We start from the raw sequence: 22,720 nt of genomic DNA, 5'->3' as shown, positions 1-22,720 counted from the left end.
GTTCGATCCTGTGCCACCCTTTTTCTCATGTTCCTCTGCGATGTCGTTGAAATCTCCTATCAACATCCAAGGATGTCTCATATGTGTAGCTATAGCTTGTAAGTTTTCCCATAGCTCCTTTCGGTTCCCTTCTTGGGGACTGGCATAAATAGCTGAGAGGTTCCAGTTTTTCTGATCCAGATCAGTAATCTCCATGTGAATGAATTGTTTATGAGATTTCAAGACTCTCACCCTCAGATAGTTGCTTTTCCACAAAACCCAGATTCCTCCGGAGAAGCCCTCAGCATCTTCAATGAGGCAATGAGCAAACCCCATCTCCCTGATAACTTCTTTTTCTCTGGACCCACTGCACCTTGTTTCTACCAGTATCACTATGTCAGGTTTCTTTTGGAACCACAGTTCTTTGAGCGTGCGAATAGTAGCCCCATTAGCCGCTCCACGAATATTCCAAGAGAGGATTTTCATGATCAAGAGAAGGGGGATAGATAACCACCACATAGCTACGAGCTCCAATGTCTCAGAAAGAGCATTAGGTCCTATCATTGGCATTGCATTTCCTCCACATTGCGTGGAGAGGTACCCTCGTGGATCTTTGCTTCACACACTTCTTTTTCAAAAATCTCCATAGCCTCAACCAGCACACTGCTGTTCACTGATCCAAAAACCATGTGTGTTGTGTCTGTTGGGTCTGGAGGTTTTTCGGGTTCCTCTACCACCAGCCCAGAGGCAATCATCTCAGATTGCTGGGAAGCTGGTTCTGGGTTAGTATAGGCCCAATTCTCCTGGTAATGCTTGGGTTTTTCTATTATTTCCATGTGATCAGTGGTGTGTGGTTCTGTAGTATGTTCAAGATGCTTTTCTGTTTGGGTTATGGGTGGGTCTGGTATTGGGTTACATTCTTTTGGGCTTAGTGTTTGGGGCTTGTGAGCAGATTTTGGGCTATTAATTTTGGGTTGGCCATTTGTAGTGAGTTGGATTGCTGGTTTGGTCTGGTCTTGTGCAGGTTTTGGGCTAATAGTTTTAGGGTCGGATGCAGGTTTTAAGGGTTGTAGGCTTGCTTCTCTGTTAGGTTCTCTCTAGTTTCTCCCTGCTTCATTCTTTTTGTTTGTCTCTTTGTTGTTATTCCTTTGGCTCAGTGAGGTGGTAGCATTGTTGTCTTCCTTGGATGCTTCTGATTCATTCTCTTTTTCTATAACGGCCTCCTGCAGCACAGCAAAGCGGGATTTTTGTCTCCCACTATCATCATCCTTCTCCTTTCCTTTTTGTGCACTCCCACTACTTGTACCTTCACCATTTTTGGCAGATTTCCTTCCACGTTGTGTACGTTGTACCAACATCCAAGGACCATAGCCTTGTAGATCTTCAGAAGTGACTTCCTTGCCCTTGTTTTCTTTCATTTTTCCATTATTGCCCTTTCCTTCAACCTTCTCTCTCGCCGCTTGATCTTCCATCCTGTTCATCTGTTCATTATTTTTTGCACTTGGGAGGTTTTTGAGATCTGGACAAACAGCTTTATCATGTCCAAATTTTCCACATTGAAAACACACCAAATGTAGGCCTTCATACTCCACCAGATATGTGGCTCCGTTAATTTGGTATTGGGATACCAGGGGCTTGTCTAGATCCACCTCTACGCGTATTCTTGCGTATTTTCCTCTGAAGACGCTTTCCGTATTCGTATCCACCTTCAAAGTTCTTCCCACAATGCTTCCTATCTTCTCCAAAATTGTTCTATTGTAGTATTTTATCGCCAAACCAGGAAGTCTTACCCACACAGCAATATTGTTAATGGTTGCTGTTTGAGGGTTAAACCCCGGTCTCCACAGTCTTAGCGTCAGATAGTGGTCCAGAATCTTCCATGGTCCCAGGAGTGACCTCCGACTGAGGAAGTTACGTTGGATCCGCCATCAACCCGAATATTAAAAATTTATCAAATACACTGATATTTTTTAGAAGTTAATAACATTCTTACCCGGCCCAAGTTTCATCGCCTTTTCCTTCTAAAGTGGGGCCCACTTCCCCTATTAAAACAGCCTGTAAAAGGTTGTTTAGCGTTACATTTTAAGTTTAAACCTCTGAAGTTGAACTTATTCTTCCTTTTTCCCCTGAAAAAAAGGAAAATGTTTCTATCACTGTCACTAATAACTAATTGGTTTCATGTATTCTTAAACTGGGATTTAAGATTTTCCCTCTTATTATCTTCATAAACGGTTCTGCATTATTGCTCCCCTTAAGGTTATAAGACTCTTACACCAACAGAACTCAACTCTTTGCTTTTGTGCTTCTTGTTACATTGGAAACTGCGTAATTTGTCTTTTCTTGTATAACACCTATGTCTGTTTCTGTGCATTGGTTCTGATAGATCCAGGTTTTCTGCAGGTTCTGTGTTTTTCTTTTTTCCGATCCAGAACTTTCAGCATTTTTTTTCCTTTTTTCTTTTCGGGAAGTGGAATAGTTTATTGAACTTGTGAAGAAGCTACAATGGGGAACAAGTGAAGATGGTGGTTGTGAAAAGGATTCCAAGTGGTTTTGCTCTTCTTGTTGTTTTCTTAGTGGTTTTGGTTAATGGCACATTTGGTTCGTACACTTTTACTGATAACTATCTTATTGCTTGTGGTTCTTCGAAGAATATTACATTCCAAGGTCGCAATTTTGTTCCTGACTCGCAGCATTCGAAACTCACTTTGAAAACTCAGAACTCGATTGTTGCGGGTTCAAATTCCAGTGCCCCTTTTCCAGTTTACAAATCAGCTAGGGTTTTCACTGAGGCAGCTTCTTATAAATTTGAAATTGGGCAGCAAGGTAGGCACTGGCTCCGGCTATACTTTTCGCCTCTTTTGAATTCCGGTCGCAATTTGAGTTCTGCTTCAATGACTGTTGTTACTGATAATTTTGTCCTTTTGAGTAATTTTACCTTTAAGAATCGCCCCCATGGTTCTTGTGTGTTCAAGGAGTATGCAATCAATGTTACTGATAATACCTTGACTCTTAGTTTCATTCCGTCCAATGATTCGGTAGCCTTTGTTAATGCAATTGAAGTTGTGTCAATGCCGGATGAATTGTTTGTTGATCAAGCATTGGGTCTTAACCCGACTGCGCCGGTCAGTGGACTCTCTGGGGTTGCTTTGGAAACTGTTTATCGCCTCAACATTGGGGGTCCTTCAATTACAGCTCAGAATGACACATTGGGAAGGACTTGGGTGAATGATCAGAAATACCTTCATGTGAACAATTCGGTTGTTAATGTGTCTGTCAATCCTTCGAGCATTAAGTATCCAGTGGGTGTTACGCCCGAGACTGCTCCAAATTTGGTCTATGCCACTGCAGAAGCAATGGGGGATCCAAATGTAGGCAGTCCGAATTTCAACATCACTTGGGTCTTCAATGTTGATCCAAATTTCTCGTATTTTATTCGGGTGCATTTTTGTGATATCATGAGCAAGTCTCTCAACACTCTGGTCTTCAATTTGTTTATAAATACTGACTTAGGTATTGGAAGTCTTGATCTGTCATCCATAACTAATGATTTGTCTGTTCCTTACTTCAAGGACTTTGTTTCCAATGCCTCGGCGGGCTCAAACACTTTGACAGTAAGTGTTGGTCCGGATAAAATGGCCGACTTCCCAAATGCCACTATGAACGGGCTGGAGATAATGAAGATCAGCAATGCATTGCGGAGTTTGGATGGGCTTTCTTCAGTTGGCAGTCTCCTTCCTGGCTCATTGTCAAAGAAGAACAAGATAGCAATTATAGTTGGTTCTGCTGTTGGGGCTTTGGTTGTCGTAGCATTGGTTGGTTTGTGCTGTTGCTGCTTAATAGGGCGCAAGTCGAAGTCTACTGAACGGGGTAATTCATGGCTACCTTTACCCATCTATGGAAACTCGCTGACCTTGACAAAAATGTCAACAACTTCACAGAAGAGTGGAACAGCAAGCTGCAAATCTTTAACATCGTCGAATCTCGGACGATTCTTCAGTTTCCAAGAAATCCTAGATGCAACCAACAAATTTGATGAGAACCTACTTCTTGGTGTTGGTGGTTTCGGTAGAGTTTATAAGGGAACACTTGAAGATGGGACTAATGTAGCTGTTAAAAGAGGCAACCGAAGATCTGAACAAGGTCTTGCTGAATTCCGAACAGAAATTGAAATGTTATCAAAGCTTCGTCATCGTCATCTTGTGTCGCTCATTGGTTATTGTGATGAGAGGTCGGAAATGATTCTTGTTTATGAATACATGGCTAATGGACCCCTTAGGAGTCATTTGTATGGAACAGACTTGCCACCTCTATCATGGAAGCAGCGACTTGAAATTTGCATCGGAGCTGCAAGGGGACTTCATTATCTCCACACCGGTGCCGCTCAAAGCATAATTCACCGAGATGTGAAGACAACAAATATTCTCTTAGATGAGAACTTTGTTGCTAAAGTTGCGGATTTTGGCCTTTCCAAAGCTGGTCCTTCTCTTGATCAAACCCATGTGAGCACTGCTGTTAAAGGTAGTTTTGGTTATCTCGATCCTGAGTACTTTAGAAGGCAACAACTAACCGAGAAATCTGATGTTTATTCATTCGGAGTAGTGTTAATGGAGGTGTTATGCACAAGGCCAGCCTTGAACCCTGTCCTTCCTAGGGACCAGGTTAATATAGCCGAGTGGGCAATGATGTGGCAGAAGAAAGGGATGCTTGATCAAATCATGGATCAAAATCTTGTGGGGAAGGTGAGCGTTGCTTCTCTTAATAAGTTTGGGGAGACAGCAGAGAAGTGCTTGGCTGAGTATGGTGTGGACCGTCCATCTATGGGAGATGTCTTGTGGAATCTTGAATATGCTCTTCAGCTTCAAGAAACCTCGTCGAGCCTCACAGAACCAGAAGACAACAGCACAAACCACATTACTGGAATTCAGTTGACTCCCCTTGAACACTTTGATAACAGTGTTACTATGATCGATGAGATCAACTCTTGCACATATGACAATATAGAAGATGCAGCTACAAGCACAGTGTTCTCACAATTGGTAAATCCTCGCGGAAGATGAGTTCCTCTTGTATTCACCATTCTAGCCATGCCATTAATTGCCGCGGCTATTCTTGCCTAGGAACTAGTCTGAAACCTCATGTTTGGCGGATGGTTATGCCTTATTTAATTACTGCTTCATGATCCATTTTTCGTTCATAAGCAAGTTTATACATAATGTACTTCAGTGATAGTGATGATTGCCAATGAGGTTAGGAATTTTATGTATGGTACTCCTAATATTCTATTGTACTTCATACAAACCAATCAGGAATTCAGTCTTCCTGATAATTCTTACACATTAAAATCATAAATAGGACACCACAGGTTGTTTGATCCATGTAACCAGTCTCAATTAGTGGAATAAGACTTGGTTGTTGTTACATAATATATGTGGTTTAGAAATTCCTTCTTCAGAGCTCAGGCAATAATAAGCTAAATCGCTTTCCATTTTCACTTGTCCAAAATCCTTGGTAAGCTGTTATTTATGGCTGCTAAAACACTCATTTTCAAAGTTTATAATGATTTTTATAGAGTATTATGCAATCAATGTGGAACTTCAATAAGCTAAAAACTGAGAATGTTGTTTTGAGATTATCGTTTAAGATATGAACTGTTATTTTGTCATATAGAGATTATAATGTATTTTCTTTTGTAGCTGAAAGGAAACCAATTTCGCAGGCATGTGAAGATGATTTTGTACTTGACAGGTAGAATCTATCCATTCTAGTACGAATATGCTATGTGTCCAAAATTCTCTTGAGGTGTTCGCATATCTTTTGGTTGCAATAAATGAATCTTTGGCATGATTTTATAAGGGGTATGAATGAGAGAATCTTGCATTTAATCACACTGTTTGAAAAATTTCTTAATTAACAGACAAAATATGACAATTTTTATTTTTCCACTAAAAAATGATTACAATTTTTTATTCAGCATGAAACCTGGTAGAATAAGAGTTTTACCAACAAAATAAACATGAAAACAATTAAAACTTTCTTGCAACAGCTTTGTGGATTCAGAATTTATCTCCTGCAAACTATACCATTCCCACTTTTTGCAACACCAGTGCAATCCAGCAAACCATACTCCAGCACAGAGGTCTTCCTTTCTGAAGGCTGTTTCGGAGAAAATACACAAGCACCACAATCCGGAGAAAGAAGTGATGAGGTTCTATACCTGTCTTCTCCTCCAACAACTGCCATTGCTACACCCGGCTTTGCCGGATTCTTGAAATCAGGCTGATAAGTCCTGCCAAGAACTCCTTCAACTTTGTGGGACAGGCCGTAGAATTTGAACTGAACCTCCAAGTGAGCAAAGCAATCATCATCAGGGATTTGATAGTTGTGGATTCTACTATCTTCCTTGGTTACAGGTACCACATTGACTGATATCTCGGCAACTTCTGGTAGAGTAACCATGACACTGTTTTTGCTTGATGTTCTCTCCACTTTAAGCTGATTCTCTGTGGACTGCCATGTGGAGAGGTGACCTTCTGGGATCACGAGCTCCTCTCCGTTGTATGAGAGTTTCAAGTGGTCGACTTCTTTGTCCCAAATTGCTGATCGGGTGGCCTCGATAGAAAAGTTGTGGAAGTCAAATAGGATTCCCAATGCTTGAATCCAAGTATAATCCCTTTTCCTTCCTTCTGGCCTAAGGCCAATGAAACGTGCATTGACCTGAAGGTTCTCATCAGACACTAAGCTGAAATGCTCATCCCGCCTTCCATGGAAGTAGAAAACAATTCCATCTGCACCGACAAAACGAGGGTCCAAGCATGCCGATCCTCGACCATTACAATTCGGTTTGCGAGCTGTTATCACCAAACACAGTACAAGCTTAGCATCGGTACGCTCCCAAAAAGGTAAATGAAATTACAATGGCAAAAGCAAAAAGAATAGCCATGTTAGAGTTTTATGTTGACCAAGAATAAATGCACGTAGGAATTAGCTTAACCATATAGGAATTAGTTCTTATGGAAGTTGAGCATTACCATTTATTTTATTCTCTGATGAACTAGTAGTATAAATTGGTTATGGATTGTATCAAATATCAGATACAATTCACTTAATATATATTATCAGTTTACTATTCTCTCTACTCTCTATTTCTATATCTACACCATGAATTCTAATATTCCAGACCAGTTACCTTGAATCTTTGGTTAAATGAAGAAACATGGAGCTGTTATACATTTTGTAAAGTCATGTAAAGGATCTTACTTTTGCACTGAGCTTTGCATATGGGAGATTCACAGTCAATGTAGCAGACTTTGGCTTTTGGATCCTTTGGTGACGTAAAAGGGCACTCAGGCGGGCATGCTATACGCCTTAGAAAGCACGGGCTCCTGCGCTGCACGCAGGTGCGAGTTTCTGCACTTATTTGCATTACATAGCAAGCAAATAGCAGCAGCATCACAAACACTAGGCCATTGCTTCTTGAGATGGCCATGGTTTTTCTCTTGTTATACACACACACACAAAGGATCAATGTGATTCCTTGCTTTATATGCTCTCTTGGGTTTTGGAGTGTTCATAAAGAAAGTAGAAACTCAGCATGTGCTCGTTTTCTAATCTTCTTTGACTTGGTATAACCATTGTTACTTGAAGTTTCATCTATGCTTTGCAAATGGTAAGCCAATGCATCGAATGTGTTTGGGTGGAATTCCTTGTGAATGCATTAACATACCTTCATTTCAACACATCTCATTGATCTAATCACTTTAAAAGGCTTTGGTGCAAAGGCTATAGCACCAATACTTTTATTAAAATTTAGTCAGCACTTAACTAGTAAAAAAATGTGAGTAATTTTATATTATTAAAAATATTAATGATGACTACAAATCATAAAATTTACTAGCCCCTAACACTTTTTTTTTTGTGACTAAAGTTTTGATGTTGTAGAGTATTTTATATTTCTAATAATAAGGTATTATTAATCTTATTTTTCAATAATACTATTAATTTACCTATAAAATTACAGGTAATAGTACATTTATAATGTATGTGGTTAAAAAATTAACATGTGTCATTGTGTCTCATTAACTAAAACAAACTATTTTTAAAATTAATGTAAAAAAAACTTAAAAAATAAAATTCAAAACCATTAATGAAATCTTCGATTTTTTTTATTTTGGTATTGCAGTGTGAAACATACATGTTGGATAGAATGGTGTTTAACAGAAAGTTGGAAATTGATAATTTGTCCCCCCAACAGATTAACAATATTCTTCCAGTAGATTATACTTTTACGAATAAAAAAAGAAATATTTTCCCATATAATATGTCCCTAGTGGATTGATAATACACTCCTGAAAAAATAACAATACGCTCTTGTTGGATTGTACTTTTATAACTAAAAGATATATATATATATATATATATATATTTTTTTTTTTTTACAATACGTCTCTGGCGGATTAATTGTGTCACAGACGGCACCAGAAGTTTGTTAAACATTAAATTACCTAATATTTGAGTGATTCACCAACAATACAATACGTACAAAAAATTAGCCACCAATATCCTTATATAAAAAGGGTATCATAGCAATCTGTGAATTTCCATGGTTAACCAAGAGCAACTTCTTACTCTTTCCGTTTCAATATATATAACTGATATGGTCACCATTATTACGAGCTATAACTCGGCTCCATAGCCGTTACCGAGCATCACCATAACTCACCGTCTGTCAGTATTGCTCGGTCTTTATGAGTCATAACTCGGAGACGTTTATATCATCGTAACCGACGTCTCGAACGGTCAAAAGAAGTCAGTTACGAAACCGATTTCATGTCATTCAGAATACAACGGACGAATATATACATCTATAAAAAAGAGGTAAAATATCTTTCTTAGGTATGTTTTTCGAATAATACATTATACTGACTTAAGCATCGGAGTGCCTTTGCAGGTACACTCCCCCTTTTTCTCCACGCTGTTTACACACCCACGACAAAGATAGAGAGCTCGGATCCTCAGAGGTGAATATTCGGCCTTGCAGCATATAACTCGGCTAACCCCGAGGAATAGAAGTCGACCGAATTCCCAGGCAAGATCAATTGGCGCCCACCGTGGGGCCGAGGAAATCGAATTCTTTCTTCTGGTCTCACCATTTTCGCCTGCATCCATGGCTGACGTACCACCTCCTTCACTGTCCGAACTCATGCGAATGGTAGCTGAGCTACAACAAGCCAATCAACGAATGGCTGACGAGAACCAAATAATGGCCGCTCAAATTGCCGAACTAAATCATGTTCGGATTGAACACGACGATGCTCATCGGGAAGAGGGCGAGGAACATCATTCCCAACCAACTCATGTTTCAGAAACCGCTCAACACGAGGAGCAGCAATCCGAAGATAAAAAAGAAGAATCCAAGGACTCTGTAGGCCCTTTCACAGAGGAAGTGATGAACTTCGAACTACCAAAGAGGTTCACCTTGCCGTTGACCCTCACACCCTACGACGGACTCGGTGACCCGAGAAAGTTCATAAAGAAATTCCGATCAATAATGATCGTCAATGGTGCATCAGATACAGTCTTATGTCGTTGTTTTCCGAACTATTTAGACGGTCCTGCACTTGATTGGTTGTGTGCTTTGCCTGCAGGTTCCATTTCACGCTTCCATCAGTTGGCGAGGTTATTTGAAGAACATTTCGCCGGATCCGCAATATATTTGCACGACTCCGACTACCTGAATACTATCAAGCAAGGACCTAACGAAAGCTTAAAGGATTATATGACTCGCTTTACCAAGGTCGCTATCAGCATACCTGACCTCCATCCCGAGGTTCATCTGCACGCAATTAAAAGCGGCCTCCGACCCGGAAAGTTCCAGGAGACGATCGCGGTGGCAAAACCGAAGACCCTCGCAGAATTTCGCGAGAAAGCAAAAGGACAAATTGACATCGAAGAGCTCAGACAAGCTCGGAAATCTGACAAATCGCACTTCCGCGAAGAAGATAAGAGCTCATCCTTTAAAAAAAGTTTTAAACTAACACCCCGATTTGATTCTTATACGCAGTTTAACACCAAGAGGGAAGACATCATCAAGGAAATCTTGAACTCCAAACTAATCAAGCCGCCGAGAAAAGCCGGCACATACCAGGATACAAAGAATGTGGACAAATCAAAGTACTGCACTTTCCATCAGAAACACGGCCACAACACCGATGATTGCGTGGTCGCCAAAGATCTTTTAGAGCGACTAGCCAGGCAAGGGCACCTTGACAAATACATAGGCGGTCACATCCAAAAACGCGCCTCAAGTTCCACAACGCATGACCTCTCAGAACAACACCGAGGAAAAGAAGGGGCATCTTCAACCCAGTATGACAGACCGCGAGGTATAATCAATTGTATTTCAGGGGGATACGCAAGTGGAGGATACACAAGCTCGGCAAGGAAAAGATCATTCCGAGCAATATGCTCGGTAGACGGAACAAAACAACATGCAACAATCCCTAATCCGCAACCAGAAGTCACTTTCACACACGCCGACTTCAACTCCAACATACAAAATTTAGATGACCCTGTGGTAATCACCCTTCAGCTAGGAGATCTATTAGTCAAAAAAGTACTCCTAGATCCCGGAAGCAGCGCCGACGTCCTCTTTTACTCCACGTTTCAAAAGATGAAGCTCAGCGACAACATGCTACAACCCACAGGAGGAGATTTAGTAGGTTTCTCGGGAGAACGCGTTCCAGTCCTCGGTTCAGTGTGGTTACAAACCACACTGGGTGAGCAATCTCTTTCAAAAACTAATGACATTCAATATTTAGTTGTCGACTGTTTCAGCCCATATAACATTATTCTTGGCCGACCTTTTCTAAACAAGTTCGGCGCTATTGTATCTACAGTTCATCTCTGCGTAAAGTTTCCACTGCAGGACCACCAAGTAGTTACAATCCATGGCGACCACAAAGAAGCAAGACAATGTTACAACATCAGCATGAAGTTCCAAAATCGTTCAACGCAACAAGTAAACAACGTCGGCCTAAACAAAAAAGAGGACGCGATAGCAGAGCTAGATCCGAGAGCCGACTTCCATGATCGCCCAAAGCCTTCTGACGATCTACAAAAAGTGTATTTCAACAATGATTCTAATAAATTTACATATGTAGGCACCTCACTCAATGGACCCGAGTTACAAGCCATAACAATCTTCCTACAACAAAACGCCGATCTTTTCGCATGGACGCCATCAGACATGCCAGGAATTGACCCACAGATAATCAGCCACAGACTAGCAATAAACCCGGCCATCCGACCAATCCAGCAGAAGAAACGAAGACTCGGCGACGAGAAAAGGAGAGCATCACTAGAAGAAACACAAAAACTCATCAAAGCCGAGTTTATCAGGGAAATCAGATTCACCACCTGGTTAGCAAATGTGGTAATGGTAAGAAAACAAAACGGTAAGTGGCGCATGTGCGTCGATTTCACTGATTTAAACAAAGCATGCCCCAAGGATTCGTATCCTCTGCCATCCATAGACTCTTTAGTGGACAATGCATCAGGCTATGCCACCCTAAGTTTTATGGATGCATATTCCGGGTATAATCAGATAATGATGCACCCCTCTGACCAAAATAAAACAGCTTTTATCACTGATTTTGGTAACTATTGCTATAAGGTTATGCCCTTTGGATTAAAGAATGCAGGTGCAACGTACCAACGCCTCATGGATAAGGTGTTCGCCAAACAAATCGGCCGGAATATCGAGGTTTATGTCGACGACATGGTCGCGAAAACAAAGGTCGGAAACAACCACATCGACGACCTCACAGAAATATTCGACCAGATCCGCAAGTACAACATGCGCCTAAATCCCGAGAAATGTGCATTCGCAGTTCAGGGGGGTAAGTTTTTGGGTTTTTTACTAACATGCAGGGGGATAGAGGCGAACCCGGACAAATGCCGAGCAGTACTGGACATGGCCAGCCCTAACACAGTAAAAGAAGTTCAGCGCCTCACAGGAAGACTCGCCGCACTTTCCAGATTTGTTCCTTGCCTTGCCTCAACTTCTATTCCTTTTTTCCAAACAATTAAAAAGAAAAATAAATTTGAATGGAACGACGATTGTGAGAGGGCATTTTCAAAATTAAAAACAACACTCTCACAACCGCCGATATTACAAAAGCCCTTACAAGGGGAACATTTATTTTTATATCTGTCAGTTACTGATTGGGCAATTAGCTCGGCCCTTGTCACAGAACGAAATAAAGTGCAGCACCCGGTATACTTTGTCAGCAAAACACTCCACCATGCCGAACTCAATTACCCACGGATTGAAAAGCTCGCACTAGCACTGATATTCTCAGCCCGACGTCTGCGACCTTATTTCCAGAGTCATGTCATCAACGTCAGAACCGATCACCCACTAAGACAAGTATTGCACAAACCAGAGATTGCAGGTCGCCTTATAAAATGGGCAGTCGAACTATCCGAGTTCGACATCACATACCAACCGCGAGGACCGATCAAATTACAATTCCTAGCAGATTTCATTGCCGAACTCACACTACCATCTGCTGATGACGACGTAAAACACTGGATCTTATATGTGGACGGCTCTTCAAATAACGGAGGCTGTGGTGCGGGAATTCGGCTAGAGGCCGACGACGGATTCATATTGGAACACTCCATACACCTCGCTTTCAAAGCCAGCAACAACCAATCAGAATATGAGGCACTCATCGCCGGACTCCGACTATGTTTAGATCTTGAAATCTCAACAATAAAGGTATATTGTGATTCCTTGTTGGTCGTACAGCAGGTAAACAACCTTTTTCAGGTAAAAGACCCCCTGCTCTATAAGTACTCATTATTAGTAAAACAGTTAACAAAAAAATTTGTCAACTTTGAAATAGAACATATACCACGAGAACATAATCAAAGAGCAGATATCTTATCTAAGCTCGGCAGTACACAATCCGAACTATCTACACTCCACCAGTTCACAATAACATCACCCACTGTTAGTCTGACAAACGTGCTAAGTGCTTTACAGGTAAAAGATTGGCGACACGACTTTATACACTATCTAAAAACAGGTAACACACCAGAAGGGGTCCAGAATGATAAAAAATTCCGACGCCAAGCATCTTCCTTCACAATCATCAACGGAACACTATACCGACGAGGTTATACTCGGCCCCTACTAAAATGTCTCAGCAAACCAGAGGCCGACATAGCTTTGGCAGAGGTTCACGAAGGAATCTGTGGCACGCATACAGGAGCTCGGAGCTTAGCATCAAAGATCCTACGAGCCGGCTTCTTCTGGCCAACTTTGAAACAGGACAGCCAGCAAAAGATCAGATCTTGCAATAATTGCCAAAGGCACGCACCACTAATACACATACCCGCCGAGGAATTGCATCATTCGGACATCAGTTGGCCATTCAACCAATGGGGTCTAGATATACTCGGGCCTTTCCCTATGGCACCGGGCCAGGTAAAATTTCTTATTGTCGCCATTGACTATTTCTCTAAATGGGTGGAAGCCCAACCTTTAGCTAAAATAACGTCACAGCAAATGATTTCATTCGTTTGGAAAAATATTATTTGCCGCTTCGGCATACCTCAGCACATCACTACTGACAACGGCCGCCAGTTCGCCGATCAGAAATTTCAAACATTTTTGCAGAATTTCAAAATAAAGCAACATTTCGCCTCTGTTGAGCATCCTCAAACAAACGGACTAGCCGAAGCCGCAAACAAGGTCATTCTTCACGCACTCAAGAAAAAGCTCGATACCACAAAAGGACTATGGGCCGAACTCATACCTGAAGTCCTTTGGGGATACAACACCACTCCACAAACATCAACGAAAGAAACACCTTTTCGGCTGGTATATGGGTCGGAAGCCATGATTCCCGTGGAGATCTCCCAGAAGTCAATCAGAACCGAACTCAACAGTCAAGCAGAAGCTCGAAGAACCGAGCTAGATACAATCGAAGAAGTTCGAGATCTAGCCGCATTGAAGCAACGCGCGGCACAGCACGCAGTCGCTCGGCATTACAACAAATCAGTCAGAAGCCGATCATTCGTGAAAGGAGATCTAGTCCTCCGCAAAACTGAAATTGCTTGGCGACCACCAACACACGGGAAGCTTGCAGCCAATTGGGACGGACCATACCGAGTAACAGAAGTCCTCGGCCAAGGAGCTTACAAGCTAGAATCCCTAGATGGTAAACTCATACCTAGTACATGGAACATATCTTCCTTAAAGAAGTTTTACAGTTAAATACAGGGCCAGGCTGGTACTCTTTTTCCTACTACCAAGATTTTATCCCAAAGGGTTTTGCTTGGAGAGGTTTTAACGAGGCTAGCCTACCTGTAACTTTGTATTCAATAAAGTTCAAAACGATTACGATTTTGCAAATAAAACATATATTGTTGTGCTCATCAAATAAACTATGCCACAGCTATCAAACTATAAATCTATCAATACAGCTCAGACAAACCGAAAAATACGTCTCAGCTACAAACTTGCCATTGTCAAGCACAATCGTCAACAACTGAACCGATAAACTCGGAAACCTTTCCAACAAATAACAAACGGCTTTTACAAAAAGCATTACTATCCAAATATTCAAACAAACAAGTTCAACAAAAGTTCAAAACATACTTAACTACCGCATACGCCAAACAAATTCAAAAGTTTCCAAAAACAAAACTAAACATTATCGGCCTCTTCTTCCACATCACCATCATCCTCAATCAACTGACCATCTCGAACAACCTTTCCAGGATCCATCCCAGAAAGGTCGGCATCAGGAACCAAAAACTTAATCTGCAACCTCGCCCTTTCAAAACCCTCAACAAACGAATCCAATATCTCATCAGCTTTCTTTTTCTTCATATCATCAAATTGAGCCGTTACATCAACTAAACGAGATTGTAGGTTCACCAAGTCACTTTCCTTTTTCTTCAAATCTTCCACATCCTTAGAATAACTCTCCTTCGTCTCCTTCAACAACTTCTCAGTCTCAGTCAACCGCACCTGCAACTCAGCAGCTATACCTTTACTCTTAACCAACTGCTCCTTCAAAACAGAAACCTCCCCTCTTTCTGCAGCAACCCTCTTGTTCTTCAACTCCTGGCTACGCCCAAGACTTGCAAGGCGCAGACCAACAACCTACCGAATGAATAAAACAATAACTCATCACATTTCACAAATAATATAAACAGAATACAATAGGTTCTTACCTGCATATACTGCCCAATAGCCATATCTCCAACTTCCTCTGCCAAACTAACATCAGCCGACGATTGGCAATACTCGTCCACCACGGCCATATAGGGATACTCCTTCCCCCAAACAGAAAATGCCTCACTTTGATCAGAAACTTCATGAAGCCTTTTTTGATTACCCATAAAAGCCTGTATCTCTTCCAAAGGAACCCCTATATCCTTTTCTTCAGACTCATCAGATATATCAACAACGTCCGACTTCTTCCTCTTCTTCACAATTACTTTCCTCCGACCTTGACGAGGTTGCGTAACCTCCCCAGCAACAGCAACTTTCTCCACATTCGACGAGGATACCTCCTTCTCAAGATTCTTATTTTTGAAACGCGTCCTCAAAGACGCAGCCGAAACACCAGGGTACTTACCACCTGCAAAACCAAAACAAAATCAAACATATAGCAAGAAGCAATAAACACCTTAAACAAGCAACCCTATAACTCACCCAAATAAGATACCACAGCATCTTTATCCTCCTCCCACTTCAAAAGCTCATATATTGAAATCAAGTCCCCACGACCGATATTTTCAACAAGAAATTCAATCACACAAACATTCCTCGGAGAGATAACCTCGGGACCGAGAATATTTTGGGGTTCGGAGCACCAATACAACGGAAACTTCTCACCCAGATTTTCATCAACAAAAAAGGGAAAGTCTTTTTCCACAGCCCTAACCTTTAAATACATCTCCTTAAAACCTTTGAAAGACGATTTATACAATTTGAAAATACCAAAACCCGGGGTGCTATTGAAGTTTATCCAACCACCTTTCCACACCCCTTTGGCTTGAAACAACGAAAAGAACAAATCAACCGACGGCGCAACCTCCAGAAACTCCATCAAAACCTCAAAAGAACGAAGGAAAGCCCACCCATTAGGATGAAGCTGCGACGGAGCACAGTTTAACTGCCTCAACACCTGACATTCGAAATCAGTAAACGGTAGCTTAACTCTCAACTCCTCCAGAACGCAGCTATACATATAGAAGAATTCAAACCCACTACCCCGGTGAAAAACCCTGTCATCAGCACTACAGGATAACAACTCCACACCAACCCCAGAATTCCGCACCACCTTACTCGCATCAACCTCCCTCACCGCAGACTCATCACAAAATAGCGACACCCGAGACTTTACATCATCCCCAACCCAGTCATAAGACCAATCTATCTCACCTTTTTTCTCCCTCTCAAACCCCATTACAAACAGCAAACAAACATGCAGCAACGCAATCGAAAGAAAGAAAAAGGGAAGAAAAGAACTAAGAAAACACAGACGTGACCATACCTCTTTTGCTCATTCTTCACAAGAAGCAGAAAACCCAAAAAACGCACAAAATACCAATCGACAGAGCCAATTACTCACACATACAAAACGCTCCAAATATTAACTTGGTACCAAGCACATCAAACGGCAACAACACATTGGAAACTATCAAAACATTAATGAACCCCCTCTCTTTCTCTTTCTTCAAGAAACAGACGCACGAATCCCCACGTGGCGCAAGTGGGAAGTTAATTTAATGAAGTACGTTGATCTGGGGGCTCACTCAATAAACCACTTTACCGAGTTATAACTCATCTCAAAAAAAAAGCTCAACCTGCTTCATTAAAAAACTTTCCTCAGGTTAAGCTTGGGGGCTGTGATATGGTCACCATTATTACGAGCTATAACTCGGCTCCATAGCCGTTACCGAGCATCACCATAACTCACCGTCTGTCAGTATTGCTCGGTCTTTATGAGTCATAACTCGGAGACGTTTATATCATCGTAACCGACGTCTCGAACGGTCAAAAGAAGTCAGTTACGAAACCGATTTCATGTCATTCAGAATACAACGGACGAATATATACATCTATAAAAAAGAGGTAAAATATCTTTCTTAGGTATGTTTTTCGAATAATACATTATACTGACTTAAGCATCGGAGTGCCTTTGCAGGTACACTCCCCCTTTTTCTCCACGCTGTTTACACACCCACGACAAAGATAGAGAGCTCGGATCCTCAGAGGTGAATATTCGGCCTTGCAGCATATAACTCGGCCAACCCCGAGGAATAGAAGTCGACCGAATTCCCAGGCAAGATCAATAACTTAAAAAAAAAGTAAAAGTAAAAAATAAAAAATAATCAAATTTTTTTATTTAAATTAAATAAATATAATAATTATGAAAATAAATGTAATAAAAAATTACCAAAATACACTACTGGTCATATCTCGTATACAAAAAGAGAAAATATATTAAATACACAAATTAAAGACTTTATATCCGGGATAAAAAAAAGAAACCAAATGCATCTGAGATAAGGCACAACGATGCAATCAGATGGACATAATATAAAAAACTTGTGGTAGATCCACGATATAACTAACGGGACACAACCGACAATGTTCATAGTATTACGTCGGGTAGCGCTGCAAAGTGGATGATATGTGTGCAATAGCAATGTGGAGCCCCAAGACAACTGCCTACAAGCTTCAAATTCCTCTAGGAGGGGCAACCATCTAAGGGGGATGAAATTGGATGACTTGTCCATAAAAAAAAAAAAAAAAACACCGTACTAACGGAGGGTATATGCATTTGCCCTCGACGGAATGTGGGTCATCCTGTTTCTAAGCCAAGTCATACTGATCTTAAAAACATGCTTCTTCTCTTTTAGCTGGGATGGAGGCCTATCACTCAACAAGTCCTCAATCCACTACCTGATAGGACGTCTGTGGAACTGCTGAAAATTTCTGGTGCATCCGCCTATTAGGTCATCGTCTATGCACAAATTATCAAGTAAATACTTAAAATAATAGATAGACAGATTAACCTCAGAATTTTGTTTATTTAAATTAAATAAATATAATAATTAATCAACTCATTATGTTCTACTATTTCAAAACATGTTATATATATAATATATTATACAATTAATTAAATAAACAATGTAAGCACAAGAAATAATTAATTAACACTAGGTTAACTAATGTTACACTATTTTACTATATTTTCTAACTAGTTCAATTCAATTATAAATTACACAAGTCAAAATATCATAAATTATAAACTAATTAAGTATTTAAAAGAATAGATAGGTGAACTAATTTCAAAGTCTAATGTCCTTGCTACATGTCATATTGCATTCAACTTATTGATGTATGTAACCTTCTAGTTGAACCATCTATACTTTTTAAACTTGTAAGACTTAAAAAACTAACAACTAACTGTTCACATCTCGAGTGCACTTCATATATAGGCATCCAATATATCTCGAGTACACGTTATGCACGTATTTTAGATACATTATATTCGATTTCAACCAATCTTTCATATATCGGATGTAACCAGAATGTGTATTTAATATATTTTTTTTCTGCTGTACCCGCAATATGATTGGTATTTTATTTTCGTACTTTTTTTATTAAATGCATTTTATAATTATTATATTTGTTTAATTTAAATAAAAAAACCCGTCAATGTTTACAATATTATACATGCTCGAAATTCGAAAAGTATTTATGTATGTACATATGTTGATTGAAACGAAGAGTAGAGTCTGTTTTTTCTTAGTTTATAAGTTCTTTAATTATTATTATTATTATTATTATTAGGGTCATTTTAGTATGATTATAGTGTTTTAAAAAGTGTAACTAAAATTAAAATAATATTTTTTAATTGTTAAATAATATTTTTTAAAAAGTATTACTAAAATAAATATTATCAAAATATAAAAAATATCATTTTTTAATTTTAATAATACTTACATAATCACCATCACTATTATAGTACAGCTATACTAGAATTTACCTTATTAAGTTATTATTATTATTGTTATTATTATTATTATTATTATTATTATTATTATTAAAAAGATGAGTAAAAATGAGGAAGGAAAAGTGATAGTTGACCTTTGTGGCTTCCAGTTATGGCAAAGGCTTCATGAGCTGGCTGTATTGAGAAAGGGTAGATTGATGCCCCGCTAAGTTTGGTGTGGCCACGAGAAATGGACTAAACTGGAAAATTGACCTTTCATGAATTGATTAAAACTGTCATTATCGAATAAACGGAGAACAGAACGGACATAAAAAAAAAAGGGTTTCTTAGTTTTTGTGGTGTCTGAAAAATGATATCATCTTATTCCTATTGTTTCACGCTAATCATTGGTTTGTTTAGTTGAATTTTTGTGAAAAGATTTTTTTTAAATAATTTATTTTAAAAAAATTTCAAAAAACAAAAATAATTTTATGTTTAAATAATTTATGTAAAAATATTTTTTTATTTAATAATTATATTTAGATATAATAATATAAAAATATTTTTTTGTTTATTTATTATATTAAAAATTTTTTTAAGTAAAATTTCTTTTTAAAAAAATATAAATTATAATTTCTAAGATAAGATATATATTTTTCTAATACTTTTATTTTTATTATTTAAATTTTGTCCAACACATTAAAAAAAACTTTATTAAAAAATATTTTTTTTAATAATTTAATGACATCCAAATAACCTAAATATTTTTTTGACAAATAATTTTCTCAAACCAACTAGGCAAGCAATTAGGGGGATATGAAGGATGGGCATACGATAGATTATACGAATTTTAATCTTTAAAAAAGTATTTTTAAATAAATTATAATAATATTTTAATATTTTAGTGATATTAATTAATATTTTAAATATTTTGATATTTTTTAATTATATAAAATGTTTAAAACAATTATTTATTTAAATAAATAATAATATATATTATTTTAAATTTATTGATCCGTAATGATATTTAAGTGTGTTAAAATATGTTTGGTGAAGACTTTTTATTTTGTACTAAGATAGTTGAATATAAAAAAATATGAATATTATATTTAAAATATGTCTAATATGCACAATAACTTAGCAAAGTATCTTGCTTGATAGATTAGGAAAAATAAACCATAAGACTCAATAATATTCAAGTTATATGAGCCATATCTCGTTATTACAAGAAAAAAAAGAATATAGGGACTGCATGATTTGAGGCCGATGGTCCAACTAAATTCCAAAATAAAACATATTTGATAATGTTTGATATGAAAATAATGAAGTTACCTATCAACAAGCAATATGCATCGATAAGTGAGAAAGTAACCAGCTAATTGAAAAAGTTTGCTGTTGTGGACTCCCCTAACATCCCTAACAGCTCCACGGTCCAACGAGAATTAAACCCAACTTCTCTCTTTCGGCCTCAGGATCTCGGACAATTCAACGGAGATCACCAACTAAGATCCGATTACAGAGATAAATTTAACATTGTCTAAATTAGAAGATTAAAAGAGAAGAACGAAGTACATATAAAAAAGAGAATTTTACATTCTTTAAGTATGACATACAAAAAATCCTAAACCTCAATTTCTAAAATTGACTTTGACTTCGGTGTCAGAATGTCTTTACAGATCCCTCCTCTACTTTCGTTCAAGGACCTAAAAGCCGTGAAACTCGTCAACCGCATTAGGTCATAGATTTCATCATTCTATGTCAATCTTGAACATTGATGCTGTACTGACAGAAAAGTCCAATGGCATTTAGGTCAATAAACAATCATAATCTGATGAAAAATCACGACAAATACAACCTCCTGAAAAATTGTAACACCCCATTATTCTAAACCTTATTCTGCAATAATGTATGAGTCCAACTTCGAATGATCCTGAGAAATGGTAGCTCTAATACATGTATGACTATCATTTGTATCATTTAATCTCCCAACAATACTTTTTTTGCAACATGTTAACCCTAATAAGTCAATCACAACTTTGTCCATATTGCACACATTTTGCATAAAATGTTGTCGGCTTAGACTCATAAACCAGATAATCAATACTTCTGTGAATGGTATAATCTTCAACTGCATTTATCACATTCTCTCTAGAATTAAATTCTATCTCTATAACAAACTCGCCATCTACGACCATAGGTGGATATGCAATAACACCGTAAAAACATATTTAGACAGTGCAATATCTTAATATACGAATATAATATTCAAATTACTAATTTAAATATGGTGCTTGCAACTACAAACCTGCATTGGCATACTCTGGAAACTCTGGAGCATTTATGGCATCAAGATCCAATGCGCACATGAAAGATGGCTCTTCGAATGGATGTTCACTTGCTAGTGCATTAGCTGCGTCCTCTACGTCTGACTTAACGGTTCAGTCCGCTTATTCCTCATCTGCATTTGGATCAATGAAATTGTTGTTGCTTTCATATTCCTCTTTGTTTTCACTGTTATAACTTTTCTAATCGAAATCATGATCAGGTTCTTCGATCGTATTAGGTAATTGTTCGAACTTCACATACATCTCAATTATAGACATATGTGATTGGGTTTGATAGTAGATTGAGAACATCTCTTGCAGAATTGTATCATCATTGATGCACATCGCTGAAATTGAATGAACCCATCGAATACTAATATAGGTCGTTTATATAAAATATTTTGCCACTTTTTTGGTATATAAAGATCTATATTTTAATAAATATAACTTTTAAATTCTTCGAACGACTCTATAAAAAAAAGAACAGATATACATGAATTATTATACATAAATATCACACCTTTAGATATTTTTAATAAAATTTGATCATTAAAATAAATTTTAAAATTAATATTATTATTATATTTTGATTACGAAAATCAAATTTTATTTTAATAAATAAAAGTATAAGACGAATTAACTAAATATCATAAAAAAAATCATGTAACTAAAATAAAAAAAATAACAACACATGAAAAGAAGAGAAATTAGCAAAAAAAAAAAAATAGTATCAAGAGGAAAAGAGATAGACAATTACAAGAAATTATTTTCACACGAATTTTTTTTATATGGAGAGGAGATTTCAAAAATCGTTACTCATGCTTATACATTAAAAAAATTTTAAATTTTTAAAAAGAAACCAACATTACTAATTTTATGGTGACAGAGATTCTAAAAAAAATTGTCCAACTTCAAATTATTAATCACATTTTGGTATTTTTTTGTCTCTTCTTAAAATTATTAATCACGATTTTTTGTCACATTGATAACTTTTATATCAATATATTATATTAAATTAGTATAATACCACAGCATTATTTTTTTCAAAAAATGAATCCTTTCTATTTTTTATTAGAAAGAATAAAGTGTAATCTCTTATCTTTAATTTTATAAATGAAACTAAAAATAAAAAATAATTAAATTAAACACTAAATACTATCCAATTTTTTTTCCATTTAAAAAAATCCACTGCCCCCTTTCTCATTTTATAATATCCAACAAAATTAGCCCAAAAGATCACCGTGCTTGATGAGTTATCATCACATGAAAATATGAAATTGCGCTGCATGTGGTCCAAGGGCACTTTTTATTTTTATTATTGAGATTGTGGTGGTGTTTTTAAATAATGTGGAGAAGTGGGTACGTTCTTGTTTTGTATGAATAATCACA

The 22,720-nt window shown here is 38.0% G+C and overlaps 3 protein-coding genes across 4 annotated transcripts; 2 read left to right on the top strand and 1 right to left on the bottom strand.

The window, feature by feature from the left end:
* Window positions 1-2,104: 2,104 nt before the first annotated feature.
* LOC130969507 (receptor-like protein kinase THESEUS 1) lies at window positions 2,105-5,468 on the top strand. 2 transcript variants are annotated; one of them, XM_057895260.1, is made up of 2 exons: window positions 2,105-2,235; window positions 2,380-5,468. In XM_057895260.1, the coding sequence occupies exon 2, from the start codon at window positions 2,499-2,501 to the stop codon at window positions 5,034-5,036; it is 2,538 nt and encodes an 845-aa protein (XP_057751243.1). In that variant the 5' UTR covers window positions 2,105-2,235; window positions 2,380-2,498; the 3' UTR covers window positions 5,037-5,468. The 2 variants fall into 2 exon arrangements, with proteins under 2 accessions (XP_057751243.1, XP_057751244.1); XM_057895261.1 differs by lacking the exon at window positions 2,105-2,235 and having other exon boundaries at window positions 2,383-2,577; window positions 2,670-5,468.
* Window positions 5,469-5,893: 425 nt separating this feature from the next.
* LOC130969508 (uncharacterized) lies at window positions 5,894-7,475 on the bottom strand. Its single transcript, XM_057895262.1, has 2 exons — window positions 7,237-7,475; window positions 5,894-6,827 (listed from the first exon to the last, which is right to left on the bottom strand). The coding sequence occupies exons 1-2, from the start codon at window positions 7,463-7,465 to the stop codon at window positions 6,040-6,042; spliced, it is 1,017 nt and encodes a 338-aa protein (XP_057751245.1). The 5' UTR covers window positions 7,466-7,475; the 3' UTR covers window positions 5,894-6,039.
* A 1,667-nt stretch (window positions 7,476-9,142) lies between these two features.
* Window positions 9,143-14,263, top strand: LOC130965842 (uncharacterized). The gene has a single exon (XM_057890604.1). It carries the CDS (start codon window positions 9,143-9,145, stop codon window positions 14,261-14,263), a length of 5,121 nt encoding a protein of 1,706 aa, XP_057746587.1.
* Window positions 14,264-22,720: the final 8,457 nt, after the last annotated feature.

The sequence above is a fragment of the Arachis stenosperma genome, chromosome 3 (genome assembly GCF_014773155.1).
Source record: "Arachis stenosperma cultivar V10309 chromosome 3, arast.V10309.gnm1.PFL2, whole genome shotgun sequence".
NCBI classification, from domain to species: Eukaryota; Viridiplantae; Streptophyta; class Magnoliopsida; order Fabales; family Fabaceae; genus Arachis; species Arachis stenosperma.
This window is presented reverse-complemented; position numbering and strand designations above follow the sequence as displayed.

Coding starts and splice junctions, on each gene's coding strand:
- LOC130965842 (XM_057890604.1), top strand. CDS start 9,143: ATGGCTGACGTACCACCTCCTTCACTGTCCGAACTCATGCGAATGGTA.
- LOC130969508 (XM_057895262.1), bottom strand. CDS start 7,465: ATGGCCATCTCAAGAAGCAATGGCCTAGTGTTTGTGATGCTGCTGCTA. Junction 6,828..7,236: donor ATGCAAAGCTCAGTGCAAAA/GTAAGATCCTTT, acceptor TGGTGATAACAG/CTCGCAAACCGAATTGTAAT.
- LOC130969507 (XM_057895260.1), top strand. CDS start 2,499: ATGGTGGTTGTGAAAAGGATTCCAAGTGGTTTTGCTCTTCTTGTTGTT.